At 37.8% G+C, this 20,889-nt stretch overlaps 1 protein-coding gene across 1 annotated transcript in view; it reads left to right on the forward strand.

The window, feature by feature from the left end:
• The window catches only part of hydin (HYDIN axonemal central pair apparatus protein), a gene marked incomplete at its 5' end in the record, with an annotated part of 99,790 nt that overhangs the window by 56,421 nt on the left and 22,480 nt on the right, over positions 1–20,889 (forward strand). Inside the window, 18 exons of the mRNA XM_079826164.1 lie at positions 3,859–4,002; positions 4,259–4,572; positions 7,708–7,830; positions 8,847–9,015; positions 9,653–9,862; positions 9,974–10,105; positions 10,204–10,378; positions 13,295–13,428; positions 13,586–13,719; positions 13,792–13,928; positions 14,210–14,331; positions 15,460–15,651; positions 16,066–16,215; positions 17,447–17,686; positions 18,482–18,608; positions 19,450–19,527; positions 19,622–19,789; positions 20,125–20,489. Of these exons, the coding sequence (XP_079682290.1) occupies positions 3,859–4,002; positions 4,259–4,572; positions 7,708–7,830; positions 8,847–9,015; positions 9,653–9,862; positions 9,974–10,105; positions 10,204–10,378; positions 13,295–13,428; positions 13,586–13,719; positions 13,792–13,928; positions 14,210–14,331; positions 15,460–15,651; positions 16,066–16,215; positions 17,447–17,686; positions 18,482–18,608; positions 19,450–19,527; positions 19,622–19,789; positions 20,125–20,489 (3,114 nt within the window). The remainder of the gene's footprint in view (positions 1–3,858; positions 4,003–4,258; positions 4,573–7,707; positions 7,831–8,846; positions 9,016–9,652; positions 9,863–9,973; positions 10,106–10,203; positions 10,379–13,294; positions 13,429–13,585; positions 13,720–13,791; positions 13,929–14,209; positions 14,332–15,459; positions 15,652–16,065; positions 16,216–17,446; positions 17,687–18,481; positions 18,609–19,449; positions 19,528–19,621; positions 19,790–20,124; positions 20,490–20,889) is intronic.

The raw sequence follows: 20,889 nt of genomic DNA on the forward strand, positions 1-20,889 counted from the left end.
TTTTGTTTTTTATTTTTAATATATTTGCAAAGATTTCAAACTTCTTTCACGTTGTCATAATGGGGTATTGTTTGTAGAATTTTGAGGAAAATAATGAATTTAATCCATTTTAGAATAAGCAATTTCCGGATGCACTGTAAATACTTTGATCAGAATAATTTATGTAGTTTTATATTATTTATTTGAAAGAATCAAAAGAGCAGTTTCATGTCTATCCTTGTATTGACATGAACTGGTCGTAATTGATGTGGGATTTAGAAATTAGTAATATGTTATGCAATACTTTTTAGAGAGAGTACAGTAACCTAATTACAATGTTGAAGAAGCAGTTTGTTACTAGTAATTCATATATTTTTAGTGTAACTTACCCAACACTTGGGGGGTTAGGGGTTGGGGGGGCAAAGTTAATGCACTAACTATTGTCACAAATGCATAAGTTGTGCTATTTAGTCACATTTTCATGCTTAATGCAGGTGAGTTGTAAAGGTTTAAACTTTTTTTCAAATTAAATTAAGTTGTGGCTATCATTTCCTCATCCTTGCAAAACTGCACCCACATTAACCGATTTCTTAATATTAAAGGGATATTTTTAAGATCTATCATAATATTTACATTTTTAACCCTCTGTGTGACTTTTATTTTTCTGGTTAACATAAAAGAAGATATTCTTAGAAATGTCTCTGTTTTTCTTTTCTCATCAATGGTCACCAAAACCGTTTCCAAAATTCTTCACAGTATCTTCTTTTGTGTTCTTGATTGACATGAGAGTGAGTAAATGATAATCAAAATAAATGTAACTGTAATCAGTTACAGTTACTGAGAAAAAATGTGTAATTAAATTCAAGTTACTTATGAAAATGTTAACAATTACAAAGCGGGTAACATCTGAATATTTTCTGTAAAAAGCTAGGATATGTTGAATTAAATTAATTTGTTGCTTTGCCTGTTTTTGATCTGCACGATGCCTCCTGCCGTTTAAAAGCTGTTTAGTAAAGCGATGCTATATTCTGATGCTTTTGATTGGTTCTCTTGTATGAATTTGCAGCGCACCATGTCTGCCAATTACATTAATCCAAATTTCCACTGAAAGCTTAAAGCTACAACCTGTCTGAGAGTTGCCACCATGGCGAGCAGTGTTGGGGAAAGTTACTTTGAAAAGTAATGCATTACAATTTTGCGTTACTCCCTTAAAAAGTAACTAATTGAGTTACTTAGTTACTTTTTAAGAAAAGTAACGCGTTACGTTACTTTTTTCGTTACTTTTCCGTTACTTTTTCTCACTCTGCTGTGCCCTGCTGCCATTCTGGATAATGGAAGAATAGGACGCGGGAGAAAAAGTTTTACCAATAAAAACAAAAAATCTAGTAATTTTTGCTCATGGTTTAACTGAATCATTAAAAGTTAGCAGCAAGACATTGGTCAATAAAGGTAGATTCAATGCTTAAAACTATTTGTTTTATTTAACATTTAAATATTGGAGGTTTGCATAGTACTCTGATTTTGCATTTGACTGGTTTTATTCATTTTGAGGAGTACTGAATCTTTATTGTTCAAGTGAGATGAGTAAATGCTCACATTTAGTATAGAACTACAATACCCCTCATGTTTACACACAATGCCAAAGTACGCAAAGTAATCAAATCTAATGAGTTATATTACTTTAATAAAAGTAGTTACACTTCTTATTACATTTTAAATAGGGTAACTTGTAATCTGTAACCTATTACATTTCCAAAGTAACCTTCCCAACACTGATGATAATAGAAGTATCATTTTTGGGTGAAATATCCCTTTAATTACTTATATTGTCAATATTGTATTGTGTGTGTATGTTAAATATCAGGTCCATTATCTGTGCTGCAGCTCAATGGCTGAACTTGTACCCTTTTATCAAATGTCCTTTCACATTTTATGAAGCATAAGATTATTTCTGTACTGCTGGAATTAAGCCTAATTTATGAATGGTACAGAAGAGATCTGTATCGCCTGTCCATCCTAGTCAATCAATTTAGATCCATTTGTAAGTCACTTGACTGCATAAAGACAAGATTGAGGCATGGACAAATGTTATGGTCTATTGAAATTGAAAATAGATTGCCGCCCCAAGTATTGACAGTAAAGACCATGCAATTATGTCCAACTTATTCAAATGAGCCGTCCAAATTTACTTCTCATTCTCAAAATGATTGTAAGTGGAGCTGAGATGGCAAATTCATTTGAACCCCAGCTCACAGCTCAGCATTGATGCCCTGGCATCTCAGGTTCTCTTCTGTTTTTTAAAAAGCTGTAGAATAAGCACAGTGAGCTCAGGAGGAACCATCATTATAATGAAAATGATTTTCTGTCTGCCTTATTTCACTTTTATTATCTCTCTTTCAACACACACACATTTGCACCCACAACCCCCACCTTTATTTTCAGATTCCTGTTCTCTCACATTTTTGCTGCAACTCTACATATTTTCATACACTTCTTATATCTTCTGACAGCTGTTTTCAGGCACCTTGAAAGTCTGCATCTTAGAACTAAAAATGCAAATGCATTTCTGTGGCATTCTTTTTATCTGACTCTGTCCCATTTGTCTGTGTTTTGACAGCCCGTGCTGCTAGATTTACTGAATGCTCCCCTAGTAGAGCTTGGAGGAATAAAGCAATTAAAGAGAGCGAGTTGGGAATGGGGGAGAGAGAGAAAGAAAGAGAGAGAGAGATGAGAGGAAAGTGGATGATGAGGGAAAACTCAGACTGAGATAAGAGAGTGAATTTTGCCTTTTAAGTATTGGCAGTAACATCCACAAATAACTGATATTTGTGTTTGCAAATGATATTGTCCCTAATAGCATTTATAATAGCTGGTCTCAATATCACATCTTCACCACATACATACATGCTTACATACACTTTTTAGGCATAACATTATGACCTAATATTGTGGTGGTCCCCCTTTTGCTGCCATAACAGTCCAGTTCTGATGCTCACATGCCCACTTTTGGCGCTCTCGGCGGTGGACAGGGGTCAGCATGGGCACCCTGACTGGTCTGCGGCTGTGCAGCCCCATACGCAACAAACTGCGAACTGCATATTCTGACACCTTTCTATTAGAACCAGCATTAACTTCTTGAACAACTCGCCAGTTCACCACTGTTTCTTCCTTGGACCACTTTTGGTAAATACTGACCACTGCCGACCAGGAACACCCCACAAGAGCTGCAGTTTTGTAGATGCTCTGACCCAGTCGTCTAGCCATCTCAATTTGGCCCTTGTCCAACTCGCTCAAATCCTCATCAAATCAAATGCCCATTTTTCCTGCTTCCGACACATCAACTTTGAGGACAAAATGTTTACTTGCTGTCTAATATATCCAACCCTCTGACAGGTGCCGTGATGAAGAGATAATTAGTGTTATTCACTTCATAATTTTATGCCTGATCGGTGTATATTGTGATAATATTGTAATATTGTGTTACAATTTAAAACAACTGTTTTCTATTTTAGTACATTTCAAAAATGTAATTTATTCCTGTAAACATTCAAAGCTGAATTTCCAGCATCATTACTCCAGCTTTCAGTGTCACATGATCTTTCAGATATCATTCTAATCTGCTGATTTGGTGCTTTAGAAACATTTCTCATTATTATCAATGTTGAAAAAAGTTTATATATATATAAATATTTTTGTGGAAACTGTTTTACACATTCTTTGATGAGTAGAATGTTCAAAAGAACAGCAGAAATCCTTTTTACATTATAAATGCCTGCTCTGTCATGTAAGTATTCATTTCTTAAAAAGAAAAAGACTGACCCCAAACTGACAGTTGTATTTTTTGTTTTATTGCTTTTGTTTTATCTGTCTGACTCACAGGTTCCAGATATGTCTCTGGTTCCACTGTATCAGAAGCTGGTCCTGAGGAGTGTGTCCTCCTTGAACCTCTCTATGGAACTGGCCCTGCATGAGCCTTTTGGATTGTGTGATTATGACGGGGATGAACTGTTTACAACCTCAAAGGTAAACAGGTTGAGTATAGTTGCAGTTTATTTACCAGTAATGGCTGTGTAGCTGCATTTTAGTTGGAGTCATTGATCATAGCCTCAAAAAGCAAAATAAAAGCCTTAAAATGCCATTTATTTTTATTTTATCCTATTGTTGCACATCTATGCATGCAAGTGTGCAGGTAAGATCTTAATGCTTTCCATTACTTTGACCCGTGCATCTGAAGTTTTGGTCTTTCAGACTGAGTCTTATAGTTCTTATCTTTCTGTAGAGTCTGGTGCTGGCAGTCGGAGCTCAGAAAGATCTATGGGTGCGTTTCAACCCCATGTATCGACAGGACCGCCTCACCCGCATGGTTGAGGACGTGCTGGAGTTCAGCTACCATGGCCACCCTCAGCAGGACCAGGTAGTCCTGAGGGGTGAGGTTCACTTCCCTAATCTCAAGTTCTCCAGCACCACATTGGACTTCGGCTGCATTCTCAACAACACAAAATCCCGCCACAAGCTCACCATGAGCAACTGCAGCCCACTCTGTGTTTCCTACCGTTGGGCCTTCCTGGTAGACCGACAGCAATGCCATATTGGGTAGGAACAACAGATTGATTCGAATTTTTTTACTCACCCTCATGAACCACAAAAGATGATATTTTGAAGAATGTTTGAAGAACTGTTTTTGTCCATACAATGTGATGTGTAATTCTTTAGCATAAACTAAAATGGTTAGGAGCACAGGGACACCCCTCTTCCGAATGAATTTGGCTGTGGTGTGCTTTAATTACAAGCCAGTGCATTTTAATGTGGCCCACTGCAGAAACAGGGATAGACTGTAAGGACTTAAGCTGATATTTAGCAATTCAGAGGTTGCATAAGCGACTTCTTGAGAGAAATGTTAAAGGAGTATTGATTTTCTGTTGACATACAACAACAACAAAAAATAAATAAATAAATTGGAGGGAATTAAACGAAAAGCTCCTAAAGATTAAGCAATCAATGCTTTATTCAGCACACAGATATTAAAGACAGACAGATGTCCAGTCAAGCCTTCCAAGCCCTGTGAGGAAATGCAATAACTTACTATAACTGAATAAACGGTGATGATTTATGACAGATTGATGCAGCTGACAGCTCACACTTTGCTGATGGGAGTGAGTAGTGGAGAAGCATGTGATTAAATAATGGGTCATCATCATTTACAGTCTCTGCTGTGTTCAAATGGAGCAACTTACAATAACAGTCAAACATTTGATCTCTGTGTTCTAAAACACAGCATTCACTTCCATGTGGTGGAGCCATTGTCGAAACTGAGTTAGTCTTTAGAGTACAACCAGTGTTTAAGTTCAAATGTAAATATTTAAATATTAAAAATGTATTCAATTTCATTCATATTCATTTGTTAGTTATAGTCATAGTGTTTGTCTTTTAAAGAAGATATCATTTGAAAAAAGTCATATTCAATAATTATAGATGTAATTTTAATCTCTTTTACTCTGACTAAAATACCATTTAATTTCATTGAAAATAATATTTCATTTAAAGAAATGCAAAACCTATTAATTAAACCAACAATTCAAACATTTTATATATTAAATATTTATCAACATTTAACACAAAATTGTTGTTAAACCTGATCTCCTAAAATAACATTGAGTTCACAATTTTAAAACAGTTTTGTAAAAAATGTTTAAAGGGTTAAGTTCACCCAAAAATGAAAATTCTGTCATTAATTACTCACCCTCATGTCGTTGGACACCCGTAAGACCTCCGTTCATATTCGGAACACAAATGAAGATATTTTAGTTGAAAGCTGATGGCTGAGAAAGGCTTCAGATAGGCCTCCATGGCATTCAGTACATTGACACTTCCAAGATCCATGAAAGGCACTTAAAACGTCGTTACAAAGTCCATCTCACCACAGTGGCTCTACAATAATTTTACGATGCAACGACAATAGTTTTTGTGCGCAAAAAAAAATCAAAATAACACCTTTATCCAACTTGTTCTCGACTTCCGTGTGTGCCTCCACGACGCATGCGCGAGAATATGACGCAGATCCGGCGTTCGGGAATCCATGAAATACACACTTAAGCCCCATTTTGAGCACTACGCTGAGACCTAAAGCACGATCAATGTAGAATTCAACAGCTTAGCGAGCAGAGGAAGACGCGCGTGTCTAAGCTGTTGAATTCTACATTGATCGTGCTTTAGGTCTCGGCGTAGTGCTCAAAATGGGGCTTAAGTGTGTATTTCATGGATTCCCGAACGCCGGATCTGCGTCATATTCTCGCGCATGCGTCGTGGAGGCACACACGGAAGTCGAGAACAAGTTGGATAAAGGTGTTATTTTGATTTTTTTTTGCGCACAAAAACTATTGTCGTCGCATCGTAAAATTATTGTAGAGCCACTGTTGTGAGATGGACTTTGTAACGACGTTTTAAGTGCCTTTCATGGATCTTGGAAGTGTCAATGTACTGAATGCCAATGGAGGCCTATCTGAAGCCTTTCTCAGCCATCAGCTTTCAACTAAAATATCTTCATTTGTGTTCCGAATATGAACGGAGGTCTTACGGGTGTCGAACGACATGAGGGTGAGTAATTAATGACAGAATTTTCATTTTTGGGTGAACTAACCCTTTAAGGCTTTAATAATTCACCGTCAGTGTTTCAGTGTGTTGTTGCGAAGATACTTACTTTCTGACTAGCCAACATGGATAAACTATTTTACGAGGTTAACTACGAATTTGTCCGATGTGATTCGTATGTAAATATATGATTTTTTAGAAAAGTAAGTATGAAGGTCCACCCACAAATCTATCCGTCAGTGGGGCATAAGCAGATCACACGAAAACATATGAATGAGCTACAAATTCAGACAAATTATCCACCAATTCTCCAAAATGTAAAACAGTTAGGATTGACTTGGGCATTATCTGTTCAGAGAACGGCTCTGATTAATCTCAAATGTATAGGATGCGTTAGGTCGAATTAATTAAATTTACCAGTATTCATTCACTGTTACGATTCAGCTGTACAAGCGGGACAATCCTTGACTTTGTTGTGTCATTGCATGATTGGATTATTTACAATAAGCTAATAATAACATAACATTGTTAGTGAATTGTTAAAATCTTGCAGACATTTTTTTCTCATTGTATTTTTGTTATATTTGACTATGTTTTAATTAAAATAATCAAATTATCGGCATGATGTGCATTTTTCTGTCCACATATTTAACACGCTCCCAGCTTTACACACACACACACCCATGGTTTCCTTGTTAGAAAATAAAAATAGTTTGCACAAATTTTCATTTTAAATCTCAGCTGTCGATAGCGTTGGGTTGAGTTTTTATAGTTTTAAATTGTTGTTTAGTGGCTGCCATGTCCTGCATCGGATTAATCGATATTGCCTCCGTGGGGCTACAGTGCAAGCCAGTGAAGATTAATCACTTTCCCCACTGCTATTCGCTTCCCACCTCTTGCATGATCCAATAAGACTATGACCTTTCATATCATTATCGCAAGGGGTTTCAGGATGCATTGTCCAGCCTGCTAATTAAAAGCCTATCAGTAATTAAACCAAGAGCAAAGCCGCTATTATTGCACCACTTCGTTGATCCATTTGGGCTCCCGGCACATGGCGGATTTCTTGCTGATGGACAGTTTCTTATGGTGTCTGCGGCTGATATAAGACTGATTACTTTTTTTCTTCTTTTCTGGTAGGTTTTTTAACGAGACGAGCCGGGGGACTGGAGGAGACGCTGGGGGGAAAAGAAAGGAGAGCGGGGAGGCGCAGTGGGAGCTGTTAGAGCAGAGAGAAGCTGACGGCAAGATGGACCCAAACAGGTCTGAGAACAGCTTCTGTGTGAGACTAGAGGCTGACAACTCCCTGAAGCCTCTGATAATAAGCAGAAATTATGAGGATACATATAAAGTGGGATGTTTACCTGAATCTCATCATGTTAGCAGACCTTTGAGTATTACCTTATATGAGGATCATAATGAGAGAACGAAGCGTAGCCTCCTACAGAATCATTAGACTACTCAAGAGCACCTATCATGTACGCACTCATATCGAGGAGGGCAGGTAAAAGTGAGGCGCTATCTGCGTTTGTTTAATGTAACGAGCGTTTCTGGCAGCACATGTCTCTTGAGAGACTTTCAGCCTTTGAGAACACCTGCACCAGACTTCCCTTCAGTGCGTTAGTATCTGAAACACTCTCAGCACTGTTTGTTCAATGCTCTCAACCTGGTTCTAGAGATGTTGGTGAACACGCACACGTATTAAAACAAATACAAATTTTGGGATTTTAGAGGGATTTTTTTTTTTCTAGATATGGCTGGTGTTTTTAATTTCCAGAGGTACTGTGGAGCTTATTCATTATTTGGACTAAGTAATCGCCTCCTGGTTTTATCAAAAAAAGAAAAAAAGAAAAGAGATGTTACATTTTTTGATTAACACTGCCCCCTGCTGAGTCCATTTATAATGACACCCACTATTACAGCCTGCCCAGCTTCAATACAACTTTCCGTTTGAATAGCTTTTACAAGATTTTTGATTTGTTTTTTTGCTGAAAGCTAAATATTATGACACATTAATTCCATCAACACTTATTCTGAGTGAGCATGGCTCTATTCTTTTCCCTTTCTTCAGAGCCTGAGATTTTCTTTGTGAACTTTGCTTCTGATAAATTACACCCATTAAATTATTTAATGCTTTCTGTAATTAATGGCCATTTTGACAGACTCGGTTTAGTTTCCGCCTAACCCTTTAGGCGGAACAAGAACGTGAAGTAAGAGAAATGGAGATCTGATGATTGGTGAAAACCCCTAATAATGTGTCATTGTTTATATTTTTGCAGGGAGACTGATGTAATCATGCCTCAATTGGAAGAGGATGCATTGCATCATGGTAGTTTCAATGGACAAGAGCAGAATAGGACCTCCTCAACACGGCCAGTGAGCACAGAGCTGGGAAGCAATCCCATCAATCTCACAGCCGATGGGCATCCAAGTGTGAGTGTGAAAGAGGTCCGTATAACCTTGCGTTCGTCCCTTAATCTTGACATATTCTCTAAAAGTCTAAAGTATTATACAGTGGTAGCCAAAATTATTAGAACACCTGACAGATCTGAAAATATTTACCTTTTTTTGCCTCCAAAACATGATTTCATTTCATAATGTTCAATGCAGATGGTTGCTCTGACCATCAAATATCAGATGAAGTGAGTCGTACTGTTTTTTTATCCACTTTTAACTTTAATATTTGGTATGTCCACCTTTTGCAGCAATTACAGCAGCACATCTCTCTGGCACAGTGTCAATATATTTCCTCTGAGAACTTCAACACTAATGTTATCCCATGTCTTCTGCAACTGAAGCCAAAGGCTTTCCTTTGAATGTACAATAGATTTGTCCAGTTTATTTTCCAACTCGCCCCAAATGTGTCCGTACTTTGAGGGGGCCAGTCCATCATTTTCAATGTTCCAGCAGATTCCTTCCGTCGCAGGTAGTTCCGGCAATAGTTAGAAGAATGTATCGGGTCATTGCCCTCTTGGAAAATAAATCCAGGCCCAATAAGACGACTCCCAGATGCCAAGTGTTCTAATCATTTTGGCCACCACTGTACATTTGAAGGTCCTCGTTTTCATTCTCATCCATTTCGTAGGTGTTTGATATCTCCTCACTGTATGGGGAACTGCAGCCTGGTGACACCAAACTGGTGACCTTCTCATTTCTGGGTCATGCTGACATCAGCACGCATGTGTTGGCATTGTGTGAGGTGGAAGGTGGGCCCACCTATGAGATCACACTCAAGGGTCAGGCTTCTTTTGTTTCATATACACTGGACACAAATGACATTGACTTTGGTTTACAGGTAAGTTAACTACACACTTTTACCATAATAGCAATACCATTAATTCAGCAGCAATCTGTACAAATGGAAGATTTTATTCTGTTTTTTTCTCTCTATTCCTTATAATCACAGTTGTTTGACCATGTGGCAGAAGCAGAGCTCATTCTGAAGAACACAGGGAAAGTTGGATTTGATTTCTCTTCGCTAACTGGGGAACCAGGAGCGCAACTGTTACCTGGTCAGCCTCTCGTCATCCCCAGCAAGGTGAGATGTTCTTCATGTTTTAAAACACTGATTACGTTTCTTCTTATCAAATTTGTGGCCCAAGTGCATCATGTGTCTTGGTTGTGTTTCTTCTGAAGGGTCACCTAGAGCCGTATGCAGAAATGAGGCTCAGTGTATACTACCTTCCAGGAATTCCAGAAGTCTTTCACAAGACCTTTCCGTTGCAAGTGGCCTTTTATGAGACTGAAGTCATTACTGTAAGAGGAGAGGGTATTTTCCCTCGAATGTGCCTGGACCTTCCTAGAGACCTGAGTAAGTTGCTGTCGGTCAAACACTACCATTTAAAAAAAATATTAATTAATACTTTTATTTTGCAAGGACACATTACATCTGAACTTTTCAACTTTTTAGAATCCTGTTTTAAAATTGATAAAAATAGAAAACGTGTTTTTGCGTTCATCTGCACTGCTATTTAATTGTTTTTTCTATATAAACATGCTCTAGACAGGCGTCTCTGCACCTACCTCGTCTCACAGTTTTTTAAGCATCTCGAGCATTACATATGCAGTAGCTTTAAATTTTGTCTATTTGTCTCATAAAAGCACACCTGAAGACTCCTCAGTTTTGCCCTGCTCTGTTTTTAGTATTTCTAAACATTGCATACACATGGGAATGTTTTTGGTGTCAACAATGGTCCCTTACTTTTCTCTCACTTAGTGGATGAAAAAAGGCAAAAAAGATCCTATTGATCCCAACTCAAAGATGAAAAGGAGCAAGTAAGAGTTTGGAGTATAGCCATTAAGTTATTGGCCAAGTCAGACACTATAAATCTTCATATGATCTAATTAATCGAGTCTTATAAATGAATTAGCCTTTCTGAGGCCAACAGAGCTTCACAAAATTGTTGAACACATTGAGAATTTCAGAAAGGATGTTTTAAATTCCTGAATATGGTCCAACTTTCACTGTCATCAAATACACTTGAAAGGAGGCCAGCCCTGCGTCCTGGCTCACCTAACCTTTAATCAAACACAGTCGCACCATGCCAGCTTGCAGATAGACATAATGGTTTTGACCTGGAACTAACTCAGTCCCTGCGCTAGAACGGTTCAAACACATTTTCTTGTCTGATCTGCAGGCAGCCAGAAGCAGTTTTGCTCTCAGTGGGAACTGAGCTCTTGTGGTTATAGAGCAAATGGTGCAACTATTATTGAGGAAGGAGTGCTGTGTTGCTCTCTGATTACCTATTGATCGACTTCTTTGCTTTACTAACACAGGCAGTTTGTACTAAAGAGTGAAGAAATTGCAGGCTTTGTTGCTCAAAATATACTTTTACATCATAAGATCAATACTTGGACATTAAGTCACACTATAAGACCTATAAGAAGAGATTGTTGAATTTGTAAAAGCAATTCGTAATATGATTTGGTTTTGAACTTTGACTGTTTTACTGTTGCTTTTTCTTTAAAGGTGCTATAAGTATTTTTTTTACTGTACTAAAGCATAAAAATACCATGATGTTTGTTTCTCTAAAAAACAATGCTTCAGCCAGTTATTCTACTTTGAAATGTGCGTTCCGTGTCGGAATGTTTTGATCTGTGTGATCCCGCCCACTGCCAGTTTGCCCGATAGTATTTTGACACCCCGAGTTGCCAGCAGTGATGGGAATAACGGCGTTATAGATAAACGGCATTACTAACGGAATTATTTTTTTCAGTAACGAGTAATCAAACGAATTACTGTTTCTCCCATTACAACGCCGTTAGCGTTACTGAGAAAAAAAACGCAGCGTTACTATAATTGAGCTCACTGAAGCGGACCTGCAACATTTTTCTTTCTCTGGTTGGTTGGTGTGTGTGTGTGTGTGCGGGCGTGAATGCCATGCATGTTGGGGGTGGTACACATAACTGATGATGATTGGTGGGTGGGAGACAAGGTTGAGGTTGATAGGTTGAGTTCACACACACACACACACAGTCACACACACACACACACACACACACACACACACACACACACACACACACACACACACACACACACACACACACACACACACACACACACACACACACACACACACACACACCTATGACACACACACCTATGACACACACGCATTTGCACAGTCACACACACCAAGGTAGCTTTCGCAAACTGGAAGTATAAGCGCTACTTTTCCCTCGTTGAGGTGAAAGGTAAGAATGTTTATGTAACGTGCAACTTATGCCCAGGAAGAAAGAGTCTCTCCACGTCTGTGGCAAGTAATTCTAATCTAATGAAGCACCTCACATCATCACATGCCGCTACAAAATTAGTGGCTAAAAACCCAGGTGATAACGAAAGGAGTAGTAGTACTGATAATATTTACACAAAATGTACACTATAGTAGGCCTACTGATAATATTTACAATAATGTATTGAATTTGATAGGTGTCTCTCACATTGTCCCACAGCAACATTACAATATTGTACATTAATGTACAATGTTTTATAATAATAATAATTTATTCTATTTAGTGTCCAATTCATTCATTTATTCATATATATTTAATATTGGGGGCATCCAAGTTTTGAAAAAAAAAAAGTAACTCAGTAGTTACTTTCCCTGGTAATTAGTTACTTTTATAATGATGTAACTCAGTTACTAACTCAGTTACTATTTGTAAGAAGTAACTAGTAACTACAACAAATTACTTTTTTAAAGTAACGTATCCAACACTGGTTGCCAGTTGGCGGAAAACACAGTGTATTGCAGCCACGGAAGCCAACAAACGAACTGGTTTAGAGATCGCAGATTCTACCTTACCTAAAAACCCTACCTTACTTTCAAAAGCTCTATGACCAGAGACGTATCAAAACGAGGGGAAATCAACTAATCAACTTACAGTATAACCTTTCACCTTTCATTGTCACTCGTGCCCGTTCCTGTTGCGTGTCCTCAATCTGGCAAGCATCAAGTCTGAGGAAGATGGGGCAGGAAAACAACTTTCTATACAAAATTGGTAATAGGTCAATTTTGTGTAATAGCAATTCAACATTTGCATTACCTATCTTTGAAATTTCTGCATATGTTGTTGTGCACCCTGTACAAATTGACAAAATTACAGACATCCACAGTAATACATTTGTGTACACACATATGTTCTGAAAAGAAATCTTATCTGAATGGGGCTTTCAGAAGAGGCTATGAAATCTTATTAAGATGTTTTCTGTTTTTCTGGCTAGATGAGGAGATATATGGTTCTTTGCTAAAGGAGGCAAAAGACTCGGTGGAGAATGAGAAATCAAGGGAAGGGGTGTTGAGCAGGCCTGTCACAGTAAAGGAGGAGATGCCACCTGAAGACGACTACGTTCCCACTGTGAGTGTCTGTAGTTATTGCACATTGTGTCTTCTTCTTCCTAGCTTTCCCAGGAAGTACTTGTCCGTTAAACTCCTGTGAGAAATAGCCATAATTGCAACTTTGCATATACATTTTTGTGTGTACTATAAATAGTGTCCTTATACGTGTGCTGTAGTATGATGCCCTGCTTCAGATGGAGTTAGAACGGCTCCTTGTGAAGGAAAATGCCATGGCTGTGCAGAAACAGCACCAAGTCACTGATCTAAGAGCAACTGGGTCTGCAAACAACTGGCTCAAGAAGCTGTGCAAGTAAGTCTATTCATGTAGAAACCTTTCATTTTTACAAGCAATTAAAGCATGTCTGATAGATCTTCTCTTTAGGTTCATCTTGCCTGAGTACACACTGGATTTTGGGTATGTCATCAATGGCAGCATCGCGACCCACATTGTCAAAGTAACCAACACTTGTCCTGTGGCTATATCATTCAGAGCTGACAAGAGCTCACTGGCAGGCACAGGTTGGTCCATACTGCAGAATGTTCAATAGATTTAAAATGGCCAGAGGTTATTGTTCTAGACAGCATCCATTTCAGCACAACAGATTTTGTTTGAGTAGGTGTCAATCTTTGTAATGTGTTTAGATTGTTCATGAAACTTGCGGTTTGATGTAAAATTGAGCTTCTTCTACTAGTGTTGTAATTCCAGTACGTTAGTATCGGCAAAGCCTAAAACAGAAATGTTCATTATAGCTTTATTCAGGATGCACGGCATTAATATTCATTCTTTTTCTCTCTCACAGGGTTTAGTACAGAATTGGACAGGGTGCAGAATTTGCCCTTCTGTGAGACAGAGACGTTTGAAGTAAAGTTTGATACCCGTGGGGCCAATCTGGGAAAGATCAATGCTGTTATGCCCATACAGGTTTGATGAAAGCAACATTAAATATCTGAGACAAGCAAAATACAAGATGAAGATAAAATATTGATTCTTCTTGCCTTTTGAGACTGCAAACATTCACCATCATAATCATTTAGTCATACAGACTTTTGCAGAAAAAGTTAAGACAAATAAATGTTACGACAAAATGTGAAATATTAATTTTCATTTAACAAATGTAAGCAAAATTGACATTAAAATTAAACGGTATATAACACAGTTTCTGCCAATCTCATGTTAATCTTGAGTACCTATAGAGTAGGATTGCATCCTTCATATCTCCGAAGAGTCTTTAGTTTTATCAGATGTATAAAAAACAGATATGCTGTACCGATTATTTCCGGAAAAAAGACGAGCTTGTGGAGGCATGCAGTGGGCAGAGCTAAAGAGTCATGAGCACACACACACACACACACACACACACACACACACACACACACACACACACACACACATACATTATGGCATTATCCCTGGATAACTTTCGATTCACTATACGTTTGTGTTGTTTACATTATATGCACGGTTTCGACTCATGACTGGGAACAAACAAACACACTTGCAGAACTCCTTTGCTGCTCCATTGTCCCCTTATGCTGGGTTATTTGGGAAGCTGAACATGGTTATCTTTCCCTCACAACCAAAAACACAGTTTAGTGACATTGTTGATTTCGTGGTCTAAAAACAAAATGACAGCGCTGCCGACGGCTTCCGTAACAAAATGAAGCTCATTGATAGGCTCAAGCTCTCGCTCTGGTTGATGTGTGCATTCACTCATCCGGGAGAAGTGCCATATAAGGAATTCCGCTCTTTATGATGTCGTACAGGGCCATACTCGAAAAAACTGTCCGAAATGTATTCAAATCCTGAAGGAGCATATTTGGCACCAAACTACTCCGTCATACGTCCAACTCGTGTTTTTAAATGTTGCCCATTTTTAGCATGAGAACTCTTTTAACAGTGTAAATAAGTCAGAACGCATAAAATAGCATTAGCCCCCCCCACACACACACATTTTTCACGCATTATTATGCTCATTTAAAAATATTCGTTATAAAATATGTATTTCCCTTTGTTGATATTCCGTGTCACTGAATCCTGTGTGTTTGACAGGTGACAAAGGGACCCCAAGTGCAGGTGTGTTTATGTGCAGAGGTCACCATGCCCTCCCTCACAGTGTCAACAGACACGCTGCAATTCGACACCATCCAGTGTGGCCTGTGTCAGGTGATCACGGTCCAACTGTACAATGACGGACCAGTGCCCTGTGAGTGGCGCATCAGACAGGAGGAACGGTTAAAGAAGGTACAAGCCTTTTACACAACATGCAAGCAAAGAGCCAGAGTAATCTTTTCTTTCTTTGGAATACCATGTACTGATTATTTATTCACAGTAGAAGACTATGCATGTATTAATAAAGTATATCGAGTCAGTTTTGATTTCATGTTGACTCTGAGGTTCATTTCCATCATTATAAGCTGCTTTAGTAATGAATTATATATATCTTCTGGATATTAAAGCGGGTTCGCCGTAGGCTGAGATTCATTCGTCTTTATGGCATGTTTGCTGCTTCTAGTTTTAGATCAGGCTGCAGTATGAGGTTTACTTCAGTGCTCTTACCATTTGTCAAAATGTTTTTTCCTAGTCTTCTAGTTTTTGTTGTGATTGAATTAAGTGGACATTTATCTCAGATGTTGTCTGTTTTGGTTGTGTGATTAGATTGACAAGCACATCCCACTGTACCTCAGACGACAGGCTCAGCTGAAACAGCGGCCTCCTCCAGTTGTCTTTGAGTTATTGCCCTCAGATGGCACACTCTATCCTGGTGACAGAACCAACGTGCAGGTCAAATTCAGCCCAGCAGAGGGGGTAAAGTCAACTGCAGACATTAGCTACTGAATGATTACACAATTATTAGTTTTTCACATACACTACTGGTCCAAAGTTTGGGATCAGTAAGATAACAAAAAAATATATTAATACATTTATTTAGCAAGTGTGCTATAAATTGATCAAAATGTACAGTGAAGCATAATGTTATGATGTTACAAAAGATTTCAAATAAATGCTGTTCTTTAGAAATTTCTATTCATAAAAGAATCCTGGAGGGGAAAAAAATGTTTTACAGTTTCCACAAATTCATTAAGCAGCACAGCTGTTTTCAACATTGATAACAATAGACCCTTTTCACATTTCCAGGTTTCTCAGAGCGGAAGTCGTCATAGTTGGGTTAACTTTTATAGCGGTGAATGAGAGTATACATTAAATATATTTTTTGTGTCCCCATTTGCTCAAATAGCAAAAGAAAAACTCCACAATAGTGATTTCACAACTTTCAAAAAGAGGGAAAAAAATAGAGTGAGGTTGATAACGGCAGTGAAAAGAGAGATGTTAATTTTTACCATCACTCCTCACAGCAGCGGTAACTTGTTTTTGTAATTTGATGCAAAAGTAATATAAAACAAAGTATTAGTGTTATAAATGTACATAAATAAAAATACAAAAATTAAAATACAAAAAATTTGCAGGATTTACGATATTGATAACATTCTGTGAAAAGGATCTATAAGAAATGTCTCTGCATGATTATGTGACACTGAAGACTGGAGTAATTGCTGCTGAAAATTCAGCTTTGCAATCACAGGAATAAAATAACATTTATTAAAATAACAAACTGTTGTTTTAAATTGTATCAGTATTTCACAGCATTAATTTTTTACTGTGTTTCTATCAAATAAATGCAGCCTTGACCCGTACCAACCCTGAACTGTTGAACAATAGTATAAATAATGATAAATGGAACTTTCTAATGTTTTCTTCAGTTCAAGATTCAATCTAGCTACATTTTAGCTAAATACACTTTATATTTTATATTTAAAATACTTAAATAAAAGTGACAAAGAACACTATCATATTTTCAACTCAAATCAGTTTACCATGTTGATTTTTATTCCTTAAAGCAGGGTGAAGACTTATGAATAATTCCAAGATATTGAATTCCAATATATTGCTGTGTTGCCTGCAGTCAATCTGCAGGCCAGCTGTATGTTTTTATTCATGAGCTTGATTGCTTTCTCCTTTCTTATGTGTTCCTGTACAGAAAACGTACAGTCAGAGACTAGTGGTAACAGTGGCTCAGAGCACTCAGAAGATCCTGCTGCTGGCCCAAGGTCAAGGAGAAGAGCCTCAGCTGGAGTTTTCCTCCTCAACACTAGATATGGGGTCCATCCTACCCTGTAGTGAAGGAAAGGTTGCTGAGGTGATTGTCCGCAACCCTTGCCCCTTCCCTATTGAGTTTTACTCTCTGGACTTCGATGAGCAGTACCTAGAAGAGGAAGAGGTGAGCTTAATTGGTTTCAAATAGGGGTTTTCCTGTTTTGTCAGAATATATATTTTTAGATGTCTTTATCTCAAATTTAAAATAAATTTAATTCAGTTGTAAAACTCTAGAGTGCAGCCTAGGCCCTTTACATGCAGTCTGCAAGCAATCACATTATTACTGCATGGCACAAGCTGATTGGCCTCTGCTGATCCAGCAGCCAATTTCATTTCTTGCTCAATGTTAAAATTGTCTGATTCATTGTTTGCTGTAAGCTAGTCCTGCAGCGCCTTCCTCTGAGCCCTCCACCTCCCCCAGCCCCACCTGCCTTGATCCGCCACGGGATTTATGGGATTTATGTCTATTTATGCTACAGCAGCATATCTTACATGCTCACAGCATGTGTATCAATTAGAAAGCCGCAATAATAGCCACAATAACCAGCAGCAGCAGCGTAGCATATCTAGTCTGTCAAGACCAAATACATTAACATTGCCAAATTCAATAACATGCTAAAACTATTCAGAGTTGTCATTATTGAAAATAATGTGATGACACACTGGCAATAAGGAATATTTCAACATTAACATTTCTAATATGAAAAAAAAAAATCATTAAAAGTTTCCAAGAATACATTTTCTGTGCTATGTTATTAATGGTTTCATTTATACATGAGATTTATATATTTATTTCTCCAAAGTAATCTTATTTCTCAACAATGATCACCAGTTTGTTTTAATGTAGCGCTGGACACTGTCTGGACAATCTCATTATATGTTTCTTTCCCTTTTTCATTCTTTGTGTTCTGCTCATCAGATCTTGCGGATGTTAAAAGGATATGACGCTCACAATGCGTTACTTCTACCTCCCCGTTCTCCTGGCGAGACTCTGCCCCCAGAACTGCTGGATTACTACAAAGAACACAGCTCACAAACCAATCAGGGTATTGTATACTGCAGCAGAGAGGGTCTATATTAGGGATTTTCAATCTTTTAAATGCCACTTAATAATTTTTTAATTTATTTGAATGCATTGATTTATATTTTCCACGAACTCCAGTTTGAAAAACCCTGGTGTATATGATAATAGAAATTTTCTCAAAAGTGCACTTTCCCCCTCGCCCCCTCCTCTTTAGAGTCAAGCGGGTTGCCAGATTGAGAACATGCAACAGAAACAACCATAATTGACAATGGAAATTTGATCAGCTAATGTATATGCTTGCAATGTATTTATTGCAGAGGATTTTTTTTTTGAATTTGCGATCTCTGAACCAGTTTGTTTGCTGGTTTCCATTGCTGTGTTTGCCTTCAACTGGCAACCCGGGGTATCAAAATACTTTTGGGTAAATTGGCGGTAGGCGGAATCACTCAGACTAAAACAAAAACAGACATTCCGACACAGAACACACATTTCAACGTAGAATTGCTGTCTGTAGCATGTATTGGAACTTGGCATGTTTTCTACATCCCTGCCAACATATAGTATATTTCTGCTAGGATTATGATTTGGTTGAGGGTTAGTTGCATGTAATTATGCATCATTTACTGTTTTGTTATTACTATGGTAAATACATGTAACGTATGTATAAATAAAATGTTACCTAACTTAAAATAAAAATGTTACCTAACTTTTTAGCTACAGATTTTGAAATGATGTTTTAATTTATAATTTATGTAGAGTTTTATAATAAGACTAAAACAAAACTGACATCTGAGGGCATGATCACAGATTTTTCCTTTTGGCATAATTTCAAGTGAATCTAATATATCTCATCTGTTTTTAAGAATCCGGGGAAGGTCTTGCAGAAGATGACAAGGGGGAGACAACTGAACCATCTGAGGGTGAATCACTCAGTGGTAAAGGTATGGCTTAACCGTATTTTAAAAGCATTTGCATTCTTTATTAGATTAGTATTTCATGCACATAAATGAGTATACATTGGTCTTCTCCTCAAAGCCCTGACTAAAGACAACATCAGTGCCGTCACTGCAGTGGGGGATCTGGAATACGACCCTGTGTCCAGAGCTATCGCACGTCACATGGGCATTGATCTTTCACCAGAGGGCAAGGCTGCTCTAAATCGCCGGGGCATTGCCATCATTGTGCATGGCGCTCCTCTGTCAGGTAAGATGTCAGGGAAAATGATAAATGTTTTCTGTATAGTTTTTCAAAGCATGAAATTATTGCATTTTAGCTTGTTTGCTCAGGGGCCGGTTGCATAAACCGTTAAGACTAGTCTTACAAGTTAGACATACATTTTTTTCTTTAAGACTGTTCATAATTTTTTTAAATCAGTTAAATAAAAACATAGACTGGCCTAATTTGATACGAAAAGTAAGACTGAATGCCACTTGCCTAACTGCTAGTGGCTCATACTAGATCTTAAGACACTGTCTTAACATAATGGCTTAGTTTATGCAACTGGCCCAACTGATTTAAATGTAAGCGTCTGTGTGCAGGTAAAACAAGGACAGCAGTTACTCTGGCTAAGCACTATGGGGCGGCGTGTCTCAGTGTTGATGAGGTGGTGCAGGAGGCCGTGTCATCAGGGAACAGCTCTGCAGCCCTGAGGGCAAGAGAACTATGTGACAAGGCTTCTGTGGTTTATGCTCAGAAGGAAGTGGAGGACGTAGCGACAGATAAGATGGCCCCTCCATGTCAGGGTGCTGGTGTTCTTAGTGTCGAAGCAGTTGCCAAACACACAGCAGAGGGCAGCCAGACCAGTGGTCCTAAAGTCCCGCCATCATCTGCCTCAACCCGCAACAGAACAAACATCACAGGGCATTCACAGAAGAATGACAGCTCTGGTCCTGCTGCTTCAGTGGTACAGACATTTTTAGGGCTTTTCACTTATACCAATAACACTAGTAAACTTATATTGTGTTAGTAATGTTTTATTAGAGAAACAACATTGCATAAGATATTAATATTGTTTTGTCAGCATAAATCTAACAGCATTTTGTGAGAATAATACTTAAAGCAAGAAAAAATATATAATTTAGAAAAAAAAATCGATAAATAAATATATCTAAATTCTATTGTTTTTCAATCCATTTAAAAAATAGAATTTGTGATTTATTTATATATAATAATACTTAAAGAAGCAAGGAAAACATTTAATTTAGATTAATATATATATATATATATATATATATATATATATATATATATATATATATATATATATATATATATATATATATATATATATATATATATATATA

The sequence above is a fragment of the Gobio gobio genome, assembly GCF_949357685.1.
Source record: "Gobio gobio genome assembly, chromosome: 9".
Taxonomy (NCBI): Eukaryota; Metazoa; Chordata; class Actinopteri; order Cypriniformes; family Gobionidae; genus Gobio; species Gobio gobio.